Source organism: Oncorhynchus mykiss, chromosome 8 (genome assembly GCF_013265735.2).
Source record: "Oncorhynchus mykiss isolate Arlee chromosome 8, USDA_OmykA_1.1, whole genome shotgun sequence".
NCBI lineage: Eukaryota > Metazoa > Chordata > Actinopteri > Salmoniformes > Salmonidae > Oncorhynchus > Oncorhynchus mykiss.
The window spans coordinates 59500862-59517230 of NC_048572.1; the positions used below are offsets into that span (position 1 = coordinate 59500862).

The 16369-nt window shown below is 42.4% G+C and overlaps 1 protein-coding gene across 6 annotated transcripts in view; it reads right to left on the reverse strand.

The window, feature by feature from the left end:
- The window catches only part of LOC110530242 (partitioning defective 3 homolog), a 252036-nt gene that overhangs the window by 84454 nt on the left and 151213 nt on the right, over window positions 1–16369 (reverse strand). For all 6 annotated transcript variants that reach the window (XR_005052926.1, XM_021613147.2, XM_021613143.2 and 3 more), the window contains 2 exons: window positions 15908–16078; window positions 8442–8601 (listed from right to left, as the gene is read on the reverse strand). Coding sequence is in view for 5 of the 6 variants with exons in the window: in XM_021613147.2 (XP_021468822.2) it covers window positions 8442–8601; window positions 15908–16078 (331 nt within the window). In the remaining variant the exon portion in view is untranslated. The remainder of the gene's footprint in view (window positions 1–8441; window positions 8602–15907; window positions 16079–16369) is intronic.

Consider the following 16369-nt stretch of genomic DNA (forward strand, 5'->3'; position numbering starts at 1 on the left):
AGAAAGGCAGGCTGGCCAGATGAAATGAGAGATGGCGAGAGGTGAGAATAATTGGGCGAGAGACGAGGGATGCAGAAGAGAGAAGTTTTTTTTTCCTCCACTGTCCAAGTCCATCTCCCTAATTAGCATAAGCAGGGGAATTGCCTGCAGTGCACTTCTTGAAAAAACGAGCCGTTGCCTAAAGAAGAGAATAATTTACTGAAGTCTCTTATCCTCTGTAGCTAATTGTCATAGCAGTGGGGAAGGTCTGCACAACAATGGGAAAGTGATCAGAGAAATTTGGCAAAGACAAAACCTTTGTTAGCCCCGATCATGACCAGTCTTAACTAAAACAATGCAACTTTAACTCATTTTGCCATTGTATTCTCAGGGGCAAGCAGCATCACAGAGTCTAGCTAAACAGTGTTGAGGTTCAAAGTGATGTACTTATTCTGTTTTGAATTTTGGATGTAAAATAGCATGTTTTTCAAACCAGGAAAAATAATGCAACAAGCCTGGGTTGTGTTTTTATACCTTGCACAGTCGTGGTTGAATTTCAGCTATTCCCATATTGGGCTTGGTTTATATGAACTGAGCAACGGTTTCCTGGAAATCATGCGTACTCCCCAAACCAATAGAAGAACAGCAATCCATGTAGGTCGACTCTATAATAAAAAAAATGACGGCGGGTGTGCACACTGTCAACGCAACATTCAACTGAGGCGACCACTTGGCCACAAGGAAGAAAGCCGAGCGACTGAATGAAGAAGTCAGCCATATCTCAACTCTGCCTTTGTTGTACAGAGCCTTAGGGTGGTTTATGCTGGTTGAAACTCCTGGTGCCTCAAGGGAGACAGCAGGAGCAAACCACTACACTGCAGGGGAGGATGCATCTGGCAAAATGGCAAGGGAAGATGTGGATGACATGACAAAGTACAAGGACATCGTCGATAAAGTGTGATAAACACCCAGCTATAATCTGTGGGAGAGCGGGTGGGAGAGCAATAAGGGCCACGGACCCCCCCACGAACCCCCAAACCAGGCTGGGGAGGGGGACTATGGAATGGGCCTTTGGCATTACCCGAAGCGGTGGAGAACACCTGAATCCTAAGGGGGAATGGGACAGTGAGGAACATCTTGAAGAAGCCACTGGGTATCTCATTGAATTCATCAATAAGATAAAGGAAAAGTTCAACTGGAACAGAGAGAGGACTCTGAAATGAGGAATAGCAGCCTACAATGTGGGGGTTGGAAATATCCATTCATATAAGGAGGTGGATGTGAAAACCACTGGAGGGGACTATTCCAACGACGATGTTGCCAGAGCTAGATGGTACCATATATATTGGTACCAAGACGGAAATCCGTATTGCCAAATCTCATGAGCAAATGGCTTATTACACCACTGAGAGGGACTAGTCCAATAACGTAACTCTAACTGTAATCAGAGAGATGAATGAAAAGAACATGTTCAGCCGACATGTTCAGCCTGGTGATTTATTATCGGCTGACATTTTTAATCTCCACGATTACAGTTCACTTCGGCTTTACAATTCACATGAATTGATATACAGTATAGTAATCTAACATCACACTAACATTGTCTAATAAAACATTTGGTTACAAAACTTAATCTAAGACATATGAAATGGTTAGTAATGCCCTGTCGAGTACCGTACGTGTAATCTAATAGACAGAACGGATACTTTGTTTTCTCTGTCACCAGGAGTGATGGTACAACTAGGAGCGGGCTAGGCATACCTGTGCCAAGCTCATTTGATCTCAAAATAACTCCCTGTCTGAATCTATGACATGGACAGACATTGGATAGGAGACGAAGTGTGACAGATACTGTTTAAAACCCCTTAAATGTAAAGTCCCCATATTTGGGGACTCAAATTGATTTTTTTATTCAATTCAGTCTGGTATGAGAACAGTAGCCCCTATCTGGAAAAGGAGGGTGTCTGCGGAAAGTGGAGTATTTTGGCTATTAAACTGTGCCTTAAAATCATTGGTGTGACTTACTACCATATATGTGCATACAAATGTATAAGGGCAGGCCAAGCCAAGCCAATGACCTCACTTCAAGATGGCTGCCACCTACATTTTGGTTAGTGTCGTGAAGCATAATCAAAATAAACACGGAATACGTTGATTCACACTGAAAGCCGGGACTCCACAGATCATGAGGATGTCTTATTTGTCTGCCTGTGACCTACCGTTATTGGTCATCAGGCCTGAGAGTTAAAATGTTCATTTAACACAACGTTTTCACCAAACATCTTACACGGTAAGCTTCGATTTGGTATGTGTTTGAGCTACAGCTACAAGGTTTGGTATGAAATTAATCCTTAGGTTGGTAGGAACAATTCTAGCCTATTGCTGGATGTTATCTGTTATCTGATGATAACATAACGGCAACATTGAATGTCCATCGAGTGACTATCTTTGCGCAAAATATGACGAAAACACTTGGATATCCCCGGTATGTCCCACGACACCATCACAATGTTTGAGAGAGGTCGGTGTTGTAGAGATGTAGTTTTTTATAGTGAACAACTTTTAGCCAAATCCAGTGTGCAATTACCACATTCGGACACATTTGGTGAGGTTGAAAGGACACTTGAATGTACCCTGGATAACCCATAACACCACCACAATGTTTGACTGAGGTTGATATGGTAAAAATTGTGTTTTTATACTGAACAAATAGCATTTAGGGATTGCAAATATGTAATAGCACTGGAATGACCTAATTTACAGACATATGTCACTTTGGAGAGGTTTAGGGACATTTGGAAATGTCCCGTGAACACACCTGACACCACTAGCTAAAACATCTGCCCATAGGTCTATCAATCCCATTTTTTTCTGATATTGTTCACATGTTGTGGAAGCCCTCTGATGTGTTTCCAGCTCTGGGAATCAATCATTTTCTTAAAGCTTGTCAATGAAAGATTACTTTCAAAATAAAAAAGGTTATTTTGTGTGACCCTGATCTTGTGTTTTCTGAACTATCCAACTCCTATCTATCTCCTGATAATTTCCTCCCAGATGTCTTCTTTCCAAACATACCAAGTTTTGGCACGTCAGAATCAGGTAATTACACACGAACAGCAGTTACTTTTGGGTATGTCTCTTTATGATGAAATTTACATTTTGCCATGACATCCAAGTTAGTCTACACAACAGATCATGATAAAGGTGTCTTTCAAAATTATTTTAGGGAAAAATGTAATTATTAAGTGATAGTAATTTGGGTGAACTCTCCCTTTAATAGTTCATAAGCACTGTGGGAGGAGAGGGATTTGAAAGGGTAACGGAGGGGAATAGTTGAACTACATTGAAAACATTTTATTCGCTGCCTGTTCCTCAAATTGCACCCTATTCCCTTGATAGTGCACTACTTTTTGGAATAGGGTGCCATTTGGAATTCAAGCACGGTTCTTCATTCTCTTATTAAATGACGCCAGTGAATTAAAATACTGGTTTATAAACAGGGTTGGGCGGAATTCCTTGTAATTAGTTACTGATTACAGTTACATGAAAAATAAAGTAATCAGTAACATAATCCTCCGGATTACACAAAACGAGTAACGTAATGACTTTGAACACCCAGGCACATGAGAAAAAAACAAGAAACCCGCACACTGCTCTTGCTAGTATCACTGCTCTTTATCAGACTTTACGCATCAGAGCTTTTGTGATCGTTGGTAATTTGCACCCCTCATGTTGACATTGCTCTACCCACATCTGTATTACGCATCAGATGAGGTTGGAGTTGAGGGAAAATAAACATGTTACCAAACATTACAATGTACATACATAATGTACATACATAATGTACATAGAATACATAAGTGTTCTCATAAAGTGTGTACATAATGCATTAAACAGGTCTGTAAAACCACACAACCAGGACATCGACCTATCAAGTGAGTTTTCAAAAATCATTGGGTACAGTGCAAGAAAGAACGTCAGAGTAATGAAAGGTCCGTTTTCTGTACATTTTATTTAGAGACATCACATTTAGAAATATCACATTAAGATAATTCATGTGGGACTAGTTCACCACCTGAGGTATTTAACTCTAAATGTAGCCTAATTATTGCTGATCGTTTGCCATGTAATTGACAGGCCTATATCTAACAGTACATGTCATGTATAGGCCTATATCTAACAGTACATTTCATGTATAGGCCTATATCTAACTGTACATGTCATGTATAGGCCTATATCTAACAGCACATGTAATGTATAGGCCTATATCTAACAGTACATGTCATGTACAGTGTGGCAAAAAAGTATTTAGTCAGCCACCAATTGTGCAAGTTCTCACACTTAAAAAGATGAGAGAGGCCTGTAATTTTCATCATAGGTACACTTCAACTATGACAGACAAAATGAGATTTAAAAAAAAAAAAAATCACATTGTAGGATTTTTATGAATTGATTTGCAAATTATGGTGGAAAATAAGTATTTGGTCACCTGCAAGATTTCTGTCTCTCACAGACCTGTAACAACTTCTTTAAGAGGCTCCTCTGTCCTCCACTCGTTACCTGGATTAATGGCACCTGTTTTAACTTGTTATCAGTATAAAAGACACCTGTCCACAACCTCAAACAGTCACACTCCAAATTCCACTATGGCCAAGACCAAAGAGTTGTCAAAGGACACAAGAAACAAAATTGTAGACCTGCACCAGGCTGGGAAGACAATCTGCAATAGGTAAGCAGCTTGGTTTGACGAAATCAACTGTGGGAGCAATTATTAGGAAATGGAAGACATACAAGTGTGACATTTGTGGTCTTCACTGATAATCTCCCTTGATCTGGGGCTCCATGCAAGATCTCACCCCGTGGGGTCAAAATGATCACAAGAACGGTGAGCAAAAAAAAAAAGAAAAATGTCATATGGTCAGATGAAACCAAAATATAACTTTTTGGTAAAAACTCAACTCATCATGTTTGCAGGACAAAGAATGCTGCGTTGCATCCAAAGAACACCATACCTACTGTGAAGCATGGGGGTGGAAACATCATGCTTTGGGGCTGTTTTTATGCAAAGGGACCAGGACGACTGATCCGTGTAAAGGAAAGAATGAATGGGGCCATGTATCATGAGATTTTGAGTGAAAACCTCCTTCCATCAGCAAGGGCATTGAAGATGAAACGTGGCTGTGTTTTCAGCATGACAATGATCCCAAACACACCGCCCGGGCAACGAAAGAGTGGCTTCGTAAGAAGCATTTCAAGGTCCTGGAGTGGCCTAGCCAGTCTCCAGATCTCAACCCCATAGAAAATCTTTGGAGGGAGTTGAAGGTCCGTGTTGCCCAGCAACAGCCCCAAAACATCACTGCTCGAGAGGAGACCTGCATGGAGGAATGGGCCAAAATACCAGCAACAGTGTGTGAATACCTTGTGAAGACTTACAGAAAATATTTGACCTCTGTTATTGCCAACAAAGGGTATATAACAAAGTATTGAGATAAACTTTTGTTACTGACCAAATACTTATTTCCCACCATAATTTGCAAATAAATTCATAAAAAGTCCTACAATGTGATTTTCTAGATTTTTTTTCTCATTTTGTCTGTCATAGTTGAAGTGTACCTATGATGAAAATTACAGGCCTCTCTCATCTTTTTAAGTGGGAGAACTTGCACAATTGGTGGCTGACTAAATACTTTTTGCCCCACTGTATAGGCCTATATCTAACAGCACATGTCATGTATAGGCCTATATCTAACAGTACATGTTATGTATAGGCCTATATCTAACAGCACATGTCATGTATAGGCCTATATCTAACTGTACATTTCATGTATAGGCCTATATCTAACAGCACATGTCATGTATAGGCCTATATCTAACAGCACATGTCATGTATAGGCCTATATCTAACAGTACATGTCATGTATAGGCCTATATCTAACAGCACATGTCATGTATAGGCCTATATCTAACAGCACATGTCATGTATAGGCCTATTTCTAACAGCACATGTCATGTATAGGCCTATATCTAACAGCACATGTCATGTATAGGCCTATATCTAACAGTACATGTCATATATATGCCTATATCTAACAGCACATGTCATGTATAGGCCTATATCTAACAGCACATGTCATGTATGCACTCACAGTGAATGGCTGACATGAGTGCCCCTTCGTTTAATATAAGAGTTGATGAATAAAATGTCAACCTACAGAGAAGCATCTTCTTTTCAACATTAACAACTGTTATAACTGTTTTTCCCACATTCACGGTTTGACATTTTGCGCAATCAGAAAGTGCACTGTAAATACGCTACAAAGCAGTAGGCAGAACTCTATGGAGTCCAGACAACTGTATGACTGACCAGTGGGCCAGGTTGAAATGGTTTGGCAGCCTTACCTACTCATTCAATCAACTGGAATCCAAAAAGAAGCCATCCACCCTTGAGGGCGATCAACTAGACAACATTTTGCCGAGTTGAATGCATGTGAGACGTCCTGAGGGTGTGCGAAATGACAGCAAGGCTGACAAAGTGGTATCAAATTTTCTTATTGATATTAGTTGAAGTAATACTAAACGTAATCAGCTGTTTAACATTTTTTTGAAGTCATCCGAGCTGATTACAATTAGGTAATCCCTGTTGCATGTAATTTGTTACTACCCAATACTGTTTATAAACGGCTTTAACTTTATTCCAACCACTTTAAATCTGACATTGACACAAAGCCTGACAGAAAATTCCTAACTGCTTTGAGTTCTCTAGGTATGCAAAGACATAATGAAGAAATAAACTCAGCGTGCTATGAACCATGGGATTTGGGGATTTTTCTCACCAGAATGACTCGAAATTAAGGCACACAAGTGAGTCACGCAACCAAGATGAAAATCTAAGACATAACCGTCAAGCTGTTGTTAAATGGTTCACAATGAACATTTTGTGACACTTTAATCCTGTAACGTCAACAGTTACACGCTCTGTCTCTAAAGATTACATTCAGGCCATTGTTCTGATGTTAAAATGGGCTGACAGGGCAACAACAATCCTGCTCAGGATACATTAGACTGTGTCAGTATGTTGGTATCCTGCAGTAGGTTCACAGTGAAACACTGATCAAGGAAGTGGATGGACGCCGAGTGATGTAACAACGTATTAATGGGTCTCATACGCTACCTATATAGATGAGCGTGATGGCAATGTAAGAACAACATTCGGTTTACTGTAATAGAGAAAGTAGCACCTTCCCCTGCGGTCCACATGTGTGTTTTTACAGTGGATTACTTGATCTGCGACGATTAGGTTTGTAAACACAGGAAATGGCGTAACTGACTGTGCTTTGAGTTTCCATTCAACTTTCAGCTGATCTTAATGTCTCGGGAAAATGTCAAGGAAAAGGTTGCGTATGATTTACAGCTCAGGGGCCCTTGTATGGTGCAGTGCACCTTCTGATTGATTCAGTGGTGCGTGTGTGTGTGTGTGCTCTGTGAATCCCTGAGTTTGCCTGCTCTGACAGCGCCTCAGGCCTACCCCAAGAGAGAAGACCAGGTGTGTGTGTGTGTGTGTGAGGGCCTTGGTCTGACAGACAGCGAGACAGGGCGGCAGGCAGGCTGTTTGACGGGAAGACAACGATTTTAACGGTCCGGCCACGACTGAGCGGCAGAGATTCATGATGGCAACCAGCCAGCCGCTAGGCCAGATGTTACAACACGAGGTAATGGTGCACCTATTCCAGTCCACTCATGGTCCACCTTCTCTAGTATATAAAATGGTTAAAAGTGAATACTTTTTATCAGTAGGAGTCATCAGAAATGGTGTCTTCTTAGTTTGAATTATTTGGCCCTTGCTGTTCCAGTAACAATACCACATTATCTGAGCTTGGCTCAGGTGTGAATTGGCTGTTATCAAAACTGTTAGGTTCCAGTTTGTAGAGTGTGAATGACAGACAGATCTGGTGCTAACCCAGCAGTAAAGGTGTGAGAAGCTATAGGGCAGGGGTCAGCAACAGACGGCCGGTCCAAAACCATCCAGCGAGTGATTTTTTTGGGGCCACCCCAAAGTTTTTAGTAAAACAAAATTGGGGGCCATTTTAGTTTTGGGTAAAAAAAGAAGAAGAATCACCAGGAATTGAGCAAAAAAATGTGTTTTATTTAAGAAAGTATTTCCACGAATCGACATGATCGTGTCTCACTGTATTCAAGGTATGAAATTATTGTTATTTTCAAGTACAAATCTCCTTTTGGATTTAGTTGTGGTCAATTTGCAGTGTACAAATTACTATAATTATGTTGCGCCGGACCATCCGCTCCTACAAAAATGTCCCGCGGCTTAATCTAGTTGCCTACCCCTGATATAGTGAGTCACCCATAGAGTAAGACATAAGACTCAACTTTGCCAATGTCCATGTTAAAATGGGTTGTATCCATCTATAGTCCTCCATCTGTATCTATGGGGTCACCTGACTCACCCATCATCCTGCCCATCAGAGTCTGCTGTGGCATCAGGTTGTCGTCCAGGCCCTCTATGCCTCCGTACAGGGAGTGGGAGATACGGCGCTCCCGGTCGTCCAGCAGGGAGGAGTTCAGGAGGGTCTGCTCCGGTCCCAGGGTGTTCCCAGGGGCCTCCAGCTACATACAGATGGGTGAGAAGACGGGTACAGTCAATACATGACATATTGGAAGAAACAATCCTTATTATAGTGGGAAGGTGTCGTATGAGACGAAATTCTCCCTTTGGTACATTGGGATTAAATCTTTATAGAGTTTGAACTAGCTCAATGCCACAACCCCATTATTGCCCTTTCACGCTCACTGTAGGATAGCAGCAACAATGACAGTTTAATTTATAGATAACAATAATCCCCTCCGTGAGGGACAGGCAGACCGGTAGAGGCAGGCTAGCCTGGTGCTAACATTCGCCGCAGCACCACCACAACCACGGCTAGCGAGATAAATGACCATGGATTTCCAATAGCAGTTAAGACACCGGATGTCAACATTCCCCCCACAGGAGAGCAGCAGCACAGTGACATTTCCCTCCGGTGTCTATCGGACACACTGCTGTTTAATGGACAAACAGGCCATTTGCTGACTATGTCACCTTTAAACACACATGACTGAGGAGGAAGTGGGGTTAAATGTATATGGACCATAGAATTCCATCGTATCAGTAGAAATGGCAGGATCTCTATGGTGTGGATGGATCTCTATTGTTTGCACTTAGAATCTCCTATATCATTGATTTGAAGTATAGGGACCGCTTCCTTGAGCAATTATGCCTAGCCCAAGACTAAGAGGTATTCTCAATGGAGATTCTCCATTGAAATAGCATTTGTTTTGTCCAGAATTTGGGTCTGGGAAAACCAACCCTTTAGTGATGTTGGAAACTTACTTGAGGCCATTTGAATGACATGAGCCCGTTTATCTGCATAAGCAGCTTCTTAGTAGCAATAACCTGTTATTGGTTAGGATGTGTGCATTGTTGCAGAGACAAGGGGAAGGACAGAAAGTGTCCGTCCGTCCAGACATGTTCTTGCATTTCTGTATATGATTATTTCTAAGGAATTAGGGGGCAACAGTTGAGTCTCAGCTCCTGATAAACTAGCCTAGTCTCTGTGGAACTAGGGCAAGAAGCGATGTGGAACTCAACATCGCGGTGGTGGTGAGGACAACAGTTGAAGAGAAGAAGAAAAATACTTTTTGTGAGAATACTTCTCACAAAACACACATCCCTGACCAAGAAGGTTCTGGGCTCAGGCTGGGCCACAACACCACCATTAGAGGAACAATTCTTGCCCAGCAACAGAGAATGACTGTTTATCTTAGACATACAAGGAGATGACTCCGCCTAGTCAGATATTATAAATATGGGCTTGTTTTAGTTGTCAAATCATATCAAATGTATTTATAAAGCCCTTCTTTTTTAAATCAGCAGATGTCACAAAGTGCTAATACAGAAACCCAGCCTAAAACCCCAAAGAGCAAGCAATGCAGATGCACAGTGGCTAGGAAAAACTCCCTAGATGGTAGGAACCTAGGAAGGAACCAGGCTCTGAGTGGTGGCCAGTCCTCTTCTGGTTGTGTCGGGGGGGAGATTATAGCAGTACATGGCCATTAAGAACAGACCGTTGTTCAAGATGTTCAAACATTCATAGATGACCAGCAGGGTCAAATAATAATCACAGTGGTTGTAGAGGGTGCACCAGATCAGCAACTCAGGAGTAAATGTCAGTTGGCTTATCATAGTCGAGCATTCAGAGGTCGAGACAGCAGGTGTGGTAGAGAGGGAGGGAGAGAGATGTACACTACCGTTCAAACATTTGGGGTCATTTAAAATGTCCTTGTTTTTGAAAGAAAAGCTCATTTTTTGTCCATTAAAATAACATAAAATTGATCAGAAATACAGTGAAGACATGGTTAATGTTGTAAATGACTATTGTAGCTGGAAACGGCTGATTTTTTATGTTATATCTACATAGGCGTACAGAGGCCCATTATCAGCAACCATCACTCCTGGGTTCCAATGGCATGTTGTGTTAGCTAATCCAAGTTTATCATTTTAAAAGGCTAATTGATCATTAGAAAACTATTTTTGCAATCAGGTTAGCACAGCTGAAAACTGTTGAACTAATTAAAGAAGCCTTAAAACTGGCCTTTTTAAGACTAGCGGAGTATCTGCGGCATCAGCATTTGTGGGTTCGATTACAGGCTCAAAATGGCCAGAAACAAAGCACTTTCTTCTGAAACTCGTCAGTCTATTCTTGTCCTGAGAAATTAAGGCTATTCCATGCAAGAAATTGCCAAGAAACTGAAGATCTCGTACAACACTGTGTACTACTCCCTTCACAGAACAGCTCAAACTGGCTCTAACCAGAACCGAAAGAGGCGTGGGAGGCCCCGGTGCACAACTGAGCAAGAGGACAAGTTCATTAGAGTGTCTAGTTTGAGAAATTGACACCTCACAAGTCAAATGGCAGCTTCATTAAATAGTACCCGCAAAACACCAGTCTCAACATCGACAGGTAAGAGGCGACTCCGAGATGCTGGCCTTCTAGAAAGAGTTCCTCTGTCCAGTGTCTGTGTGTTCTTTTGCCCATCTTAATCTTTACTTTTTATTGGCCAGTCTGAGATAAGGCATTTTCTTTGCAACTCTGCCTAGAAGGCCAGCATCCCGGAGTCGCCTCTTCACTGTTGACGTTGAGACTGGTGTACCTATGATACCTTTGTAGATATTCCATAAAATAAATCTGCCGTTTCCAGCTACAATAGTAATTTACAACATTATCAATGTCTACACTGCATTTCTGATCAATTTGATGTCATTCGAATGGACCCCCCACCCCAAAAATGGCCTTTCTTTCAAAAACAAGGACATTTCTTAGTGACCCCAAACTTTGGAACGGTAGTGTGTGCTCTGTCCAACTGGATCCGCACCAGAACTTAGAACCTATCATTAGTATAAGAATCGCCAACAACAGATGTGCGTCACAACATGAGGAAATGTAATCAGTGAATAATCAACCCACAGCCCCTTCATGTCATTTCCCAGGTGTTTGAGAGACGTGATAACACAGAGCGAGACCGGAGTGATACAGAAAGGTTCCGTTCTATTCGTGCAGAAACAGCTGAACAATCACCAAGCAGACTACTGCCAGTAAAACCAGGGTAAGTGAGAATGACTCAGGCTGGAGACCTGGAGAAGGATTTCAAGAGAGCGGCCATTTGGCTTCAGACTGTTGGAAGTCAGCCTCTACTTTAAATGGGGGTAGTTCATGAAACTGGCTGCAACAGAGAGCCTATCTAGCCTGCCTTAATAACAGCCAAGGAGATTTGCCATACTGAGGTCAGTCAACAAATCACCACTCTACCCACTGCATATTCAGTCCTATAATTAAACTGGTGCAGGGCTGAACTCCATTGGGTCTGAATTGTGATGAGGGAAGAATCTGTCAGAATAGCCCTGTGGGGTGGGGTTTAATATTGAGGAAGTATTAGTTCAGATTCAGAATAAGGTTTGCAATGATTACTATCCTAAAATAAGTAATCTCAGGAGGAGATGTCGAGGAAAGCGAGGGACGGTGTGAGGTGATGAGTGAAAGGACCACCACCTGTCCATGAAGCTGTGCCACCTGAACGGCTGTGCCACCTGAACGGCTGTGCCACCTAAACGGCTGTGCCACCTGAACGGCTGTGCCCTTGGTAGACTTCTACTGTGGTTTATATATACAGCACCGTCAGAAAGTATTTTCCACATTCTGTTGTGTTACAGCCTGAATTTTAAATAGATTCAATTGAGATATGTCACTATATCCCATCATGTCAAAGTGGAATGTTGTTTTTAGAAAAGTTGACAAATTAATACAAAATGTCTCGGGTCAATAGGCAGTCAAGCCTAAATACATTCACTCTGTGTGCAATAATAGTGTTCAACATGATTTTTGAATGACTACCACAGCTCTGTACCCCACACAGACAATTATCAGTAAGGTCTCTCAGTCAAACAGTGAATTTCAAACACAGATTCAACTACAAAGACCAGGGAGGTTTTCCAATGCCTCACAAAGAAGGGCACCTACTGGTAGATTGGTAAAAATAAAACAAGCAGACATTGCATATCCCTTTGAGCATGCTGAAGTTATTAAATAGATGTCGGATGGTTTATCAATGCACCCAGTCACTACAAAGATGCAGGTGGCCTTCCTGACTCAGTTGCCGGAGATTTAAGGAAACCGCTCAGGGATTTCACCAGAAGGCAAATAGTGACTTTAAAAATGGCTGTGTGAGAAAACTGAGGATGGATCAACAACATTGTACTTACTCCACAATACTAACTTAAATGGCAAAGTGGAAAGAAGGAAGCCTGTACAGAATAAATATATTCCAAAACATGCATCCTGTTTGTAAGTCACCAAAGTAAAACTGCAAAAAATGTGGCAAAGAAATTAACTTCATATCCTGAATACAAAGCGTTATGTTTGGTGCAAATCCAACACTCACTGCACACAATGCTTCATATTTTCAAGCATGGTGGTGGCTGCATCATGTTATGAATATACTTGTCAACGGCAAGGACTGGGGAGTTTTTTTTTCTATAAAAATAAACTGAATAGAGCTAAGCACAGACAAAAACCTAGAAGATAACCTGGTTTAGTCTGCTTTCCAACAGACACTGGAAGACAAATTCACCTTTCAGTAGGACAATAACCTATTTTTTATTTTACCTTTATTTAACCAGGTAGGCAAGTAGAGAACAAGTTCTCATTTATCACTGCGACCTGGCCAATATTAAGCAAAGTCGTTTGACACATACAACAACAAGGAGTTACACATGTAATAAACAAACAAACAGTCAATAACACAGTAGAAAAAGTCTATATACAGTGTGTGCAAATTAAGTAAGATAAGGGAGGTAAGGCAATAAATAGGCCATAGTGGTGAAGTAATTAAAACATACCAATTAAACACTGGAGTGATAGATGTGCAGAAGATGAATGTGCAAGAAGAGATACTGGGGTGCAAAAGAGGAAGATAAATAAATAAATAAATACAGTATGGGGATGAGGTAGTTAGATGGGCTATGTACAGGTGCAGTGATCTGTAAGCTGCTCTGACAGCTGGTGGTAAAAGCTAGAGGGATATACGAGTCTCTAGCTTCAGTGATTTTTAGTATATGGGGCTTTGGTGACAAAACGGATGGCACTGTGATAGACTGCATCCAGTTTGCTGAGTAGAGTGTTGGAGGATATTTTGTAAATGACATCGCCGAAGTCAAGGATCGGTAGGATGGTCAGTTTTACGAGGGTATGTTTGGCAGCATGAGTGAAGGATGTTTTGTTGCGAAATAGGAAGCCAATTCTAGATTTAATTTTGGAATGGAGATGCTTAATGTGAGTATGGAAGGAGAGTTTAAAGTCTAGCCAGACACATAGGTAACCTAAAACACCAGGCCAAATATACACTGGAGTTGCTTACCAAGAAGACAGTGAATGTTACTGAGTGACCTAGTTACAGTTTGACTTAAAATCAGCTTAAAATGCTATGGCAAGACTAGAAAATGTCTGTCTAGAAATGATCAACAACCAACTTTGACAAGAACTTGAATACATTATAATAATGTGAAAATGCTGTACACTGCAGACGTACAGGACCGAGTTTGGGGAAACCCTAGACAAGTTGACTGCTGTGGCTAGCCAAAAAGGACGTGTTTTGAAAGTTGGATCTTCTTGTTCTTTGAGGCTTTAAAAAAGTGTTCTCACACGATGATTTTGAACCTTCAAAGCAACTGGGGAACGTCCATGGCAGGTGATGCTGTCACCGTCGCCTGCTACTTAACTTCTGAGTGACAGGAACCACGAGCACCAAGTGTCAAACTCTTTCCAAGGAGTTCTGCGGGTTTTCGCTCCTCCCTTGCACTGCATTGATGAATTAATTAGTCAATAATGAGTGAGGCACTCCTCTCACCTGGTTGTCTAGGTCTTCATTGAAAGGAAAAAAACTAAAACCAGCAGACACTAGGCCCTCCGTGGAATGAGTTTGACACCCCTAACCAACACCAATCAGCCTACACCACTGCGCACACACCTGTTGTTACTATGACAACTAACATAGCCATGCCAGCAAATGACTGCTGTCTGAACACACACTAATCCGATTTGATCACTTGTAACTTGCTGTTTGGACAGTCATTATGGGTATTGTGTGTAGTTGGGTGAGAAAACAATCTATTTAATCCCATTTGAATATAGGCTGTAACAACAGAATGTGGAATAAGTCAAGGGGTACCGAAACATTCTGAAGACACTGTACATCACATACTCTGAGGACCGCGTGGGAAATGGATCAATGAAGTATAATTCCTCTTCTACATAGACACCTAGAACCATACTGCTCTAGTCCAAGCCATCCTTTCAGCTGTATCTGTGACGCAGATATCGACCAGTCTCCCCTGTGTGTCTGTACATCACTCAAGGCCAGTGCTCTCTGCTCTCACCCCAGGCTTCTCCACAGCACAGCATGCCCCGACTGCAACACACAGCTCAGCCCTTAGCCCCTGCTCTGCTTTCAATTACCAGCTGCGCCATGGGCATCTCAGGTCTGACATGTGCCGTAGCAAGAGGCAGAGGCAGGGATGGAGGCCTACAGTACAGTTCACACTACAAACAACACACTGCTGGAAAGTGGGCAGTGCAGTACACTAGATAGAGAAGTGATCAAGCCAGAGTCTTGAGTATGTACCAATATCATGACACATTAGACCCCGGGGCATGGAGGCTAAGACGAGAGCATGCCTGCGCCCCAAATGGCACACTATTCCCTACATGGTGCACTACTTTGGACCAGAGCCCCTGTTCAAAAGTAGTGCACTAAATAGGGAATAGGGTGCCATTTGGGACGCAGATCATGTTGTGTGAACTGCTGTGACCCACCTGACTAACTGTTCTTTAAATCACATCCATAGCAGAGCTCTCCAGTCCAGAACGTGTCCCTGGCTTTGGAATTTAACACGGGGACTGTGGGAGGGTGTATGTTAATGAAAACTGAACAACTGTTTCAAGTGTTTTTGGAAAAACTTCAAATTTCAAGGCATCTTTGTGACGGGTTGTCAGTGGTCACAGAGTGACGGGTTGTCAGTGGTCACAGAGCGACGGGTTGTCAGTGGTCACAGAGCGACGGGTTGTCAGTGGTCACAGAGCGACGGGTTGTCAGTGGTCACAGAGCGACGGGTTGTCAGTAGTCACAGAGCGACGGGTTGTCAGTGGTCACAGAGCGACGGGTTGTCAGTGGTCACAGAGTGACGGGTTGTCAGTGGTCACAGAGTGACGGGTTGTCAGTGGTGACAGAGTGACGGGTTGTCAGCCATTACTATGAGCCCGTCCTCAGACTGGTGTTAGTCCAATAATCTCCACGGCTGTCCCAAAGGGAGGGTTAGGCTTACCTCACTGCGTTTGGTGACCCTCCTGGCCACTATCAGCTGAATCGTCCCGCGTTTGTTGCCCTCCACCGACATGGACTTCCTTAGCGTCTCCATGGCCTCCTGGTTGGTCTTGCCTATCAATGACTCGCCGTTCACCGCTATCAGCTGGTCGTTGACCCGCAGCCGTCTATCCTGTTAACACAGCATGTGACACGCAGAATCAGAACACCCACGATCAGGCTGTTCAACGCAATAGCACTGGTGCTGTTAACCTGGTCCCAGATCTGCTTGCGTCATCTTGCCAACTCCTTGTCACACCGAACAACGAGTGACACCCAGGCTACTTAATTCCCTAGAGAGTAGGCTAGAGTGCAAAAAAGACGGGCACCAAGGTTACTGCACTGTCAGTGGAATAACGAATAGCAGACAAAGCAATGAAGTTCACTGTCAAATCAGAACAGATAGACAGAAGATGCCAATAGG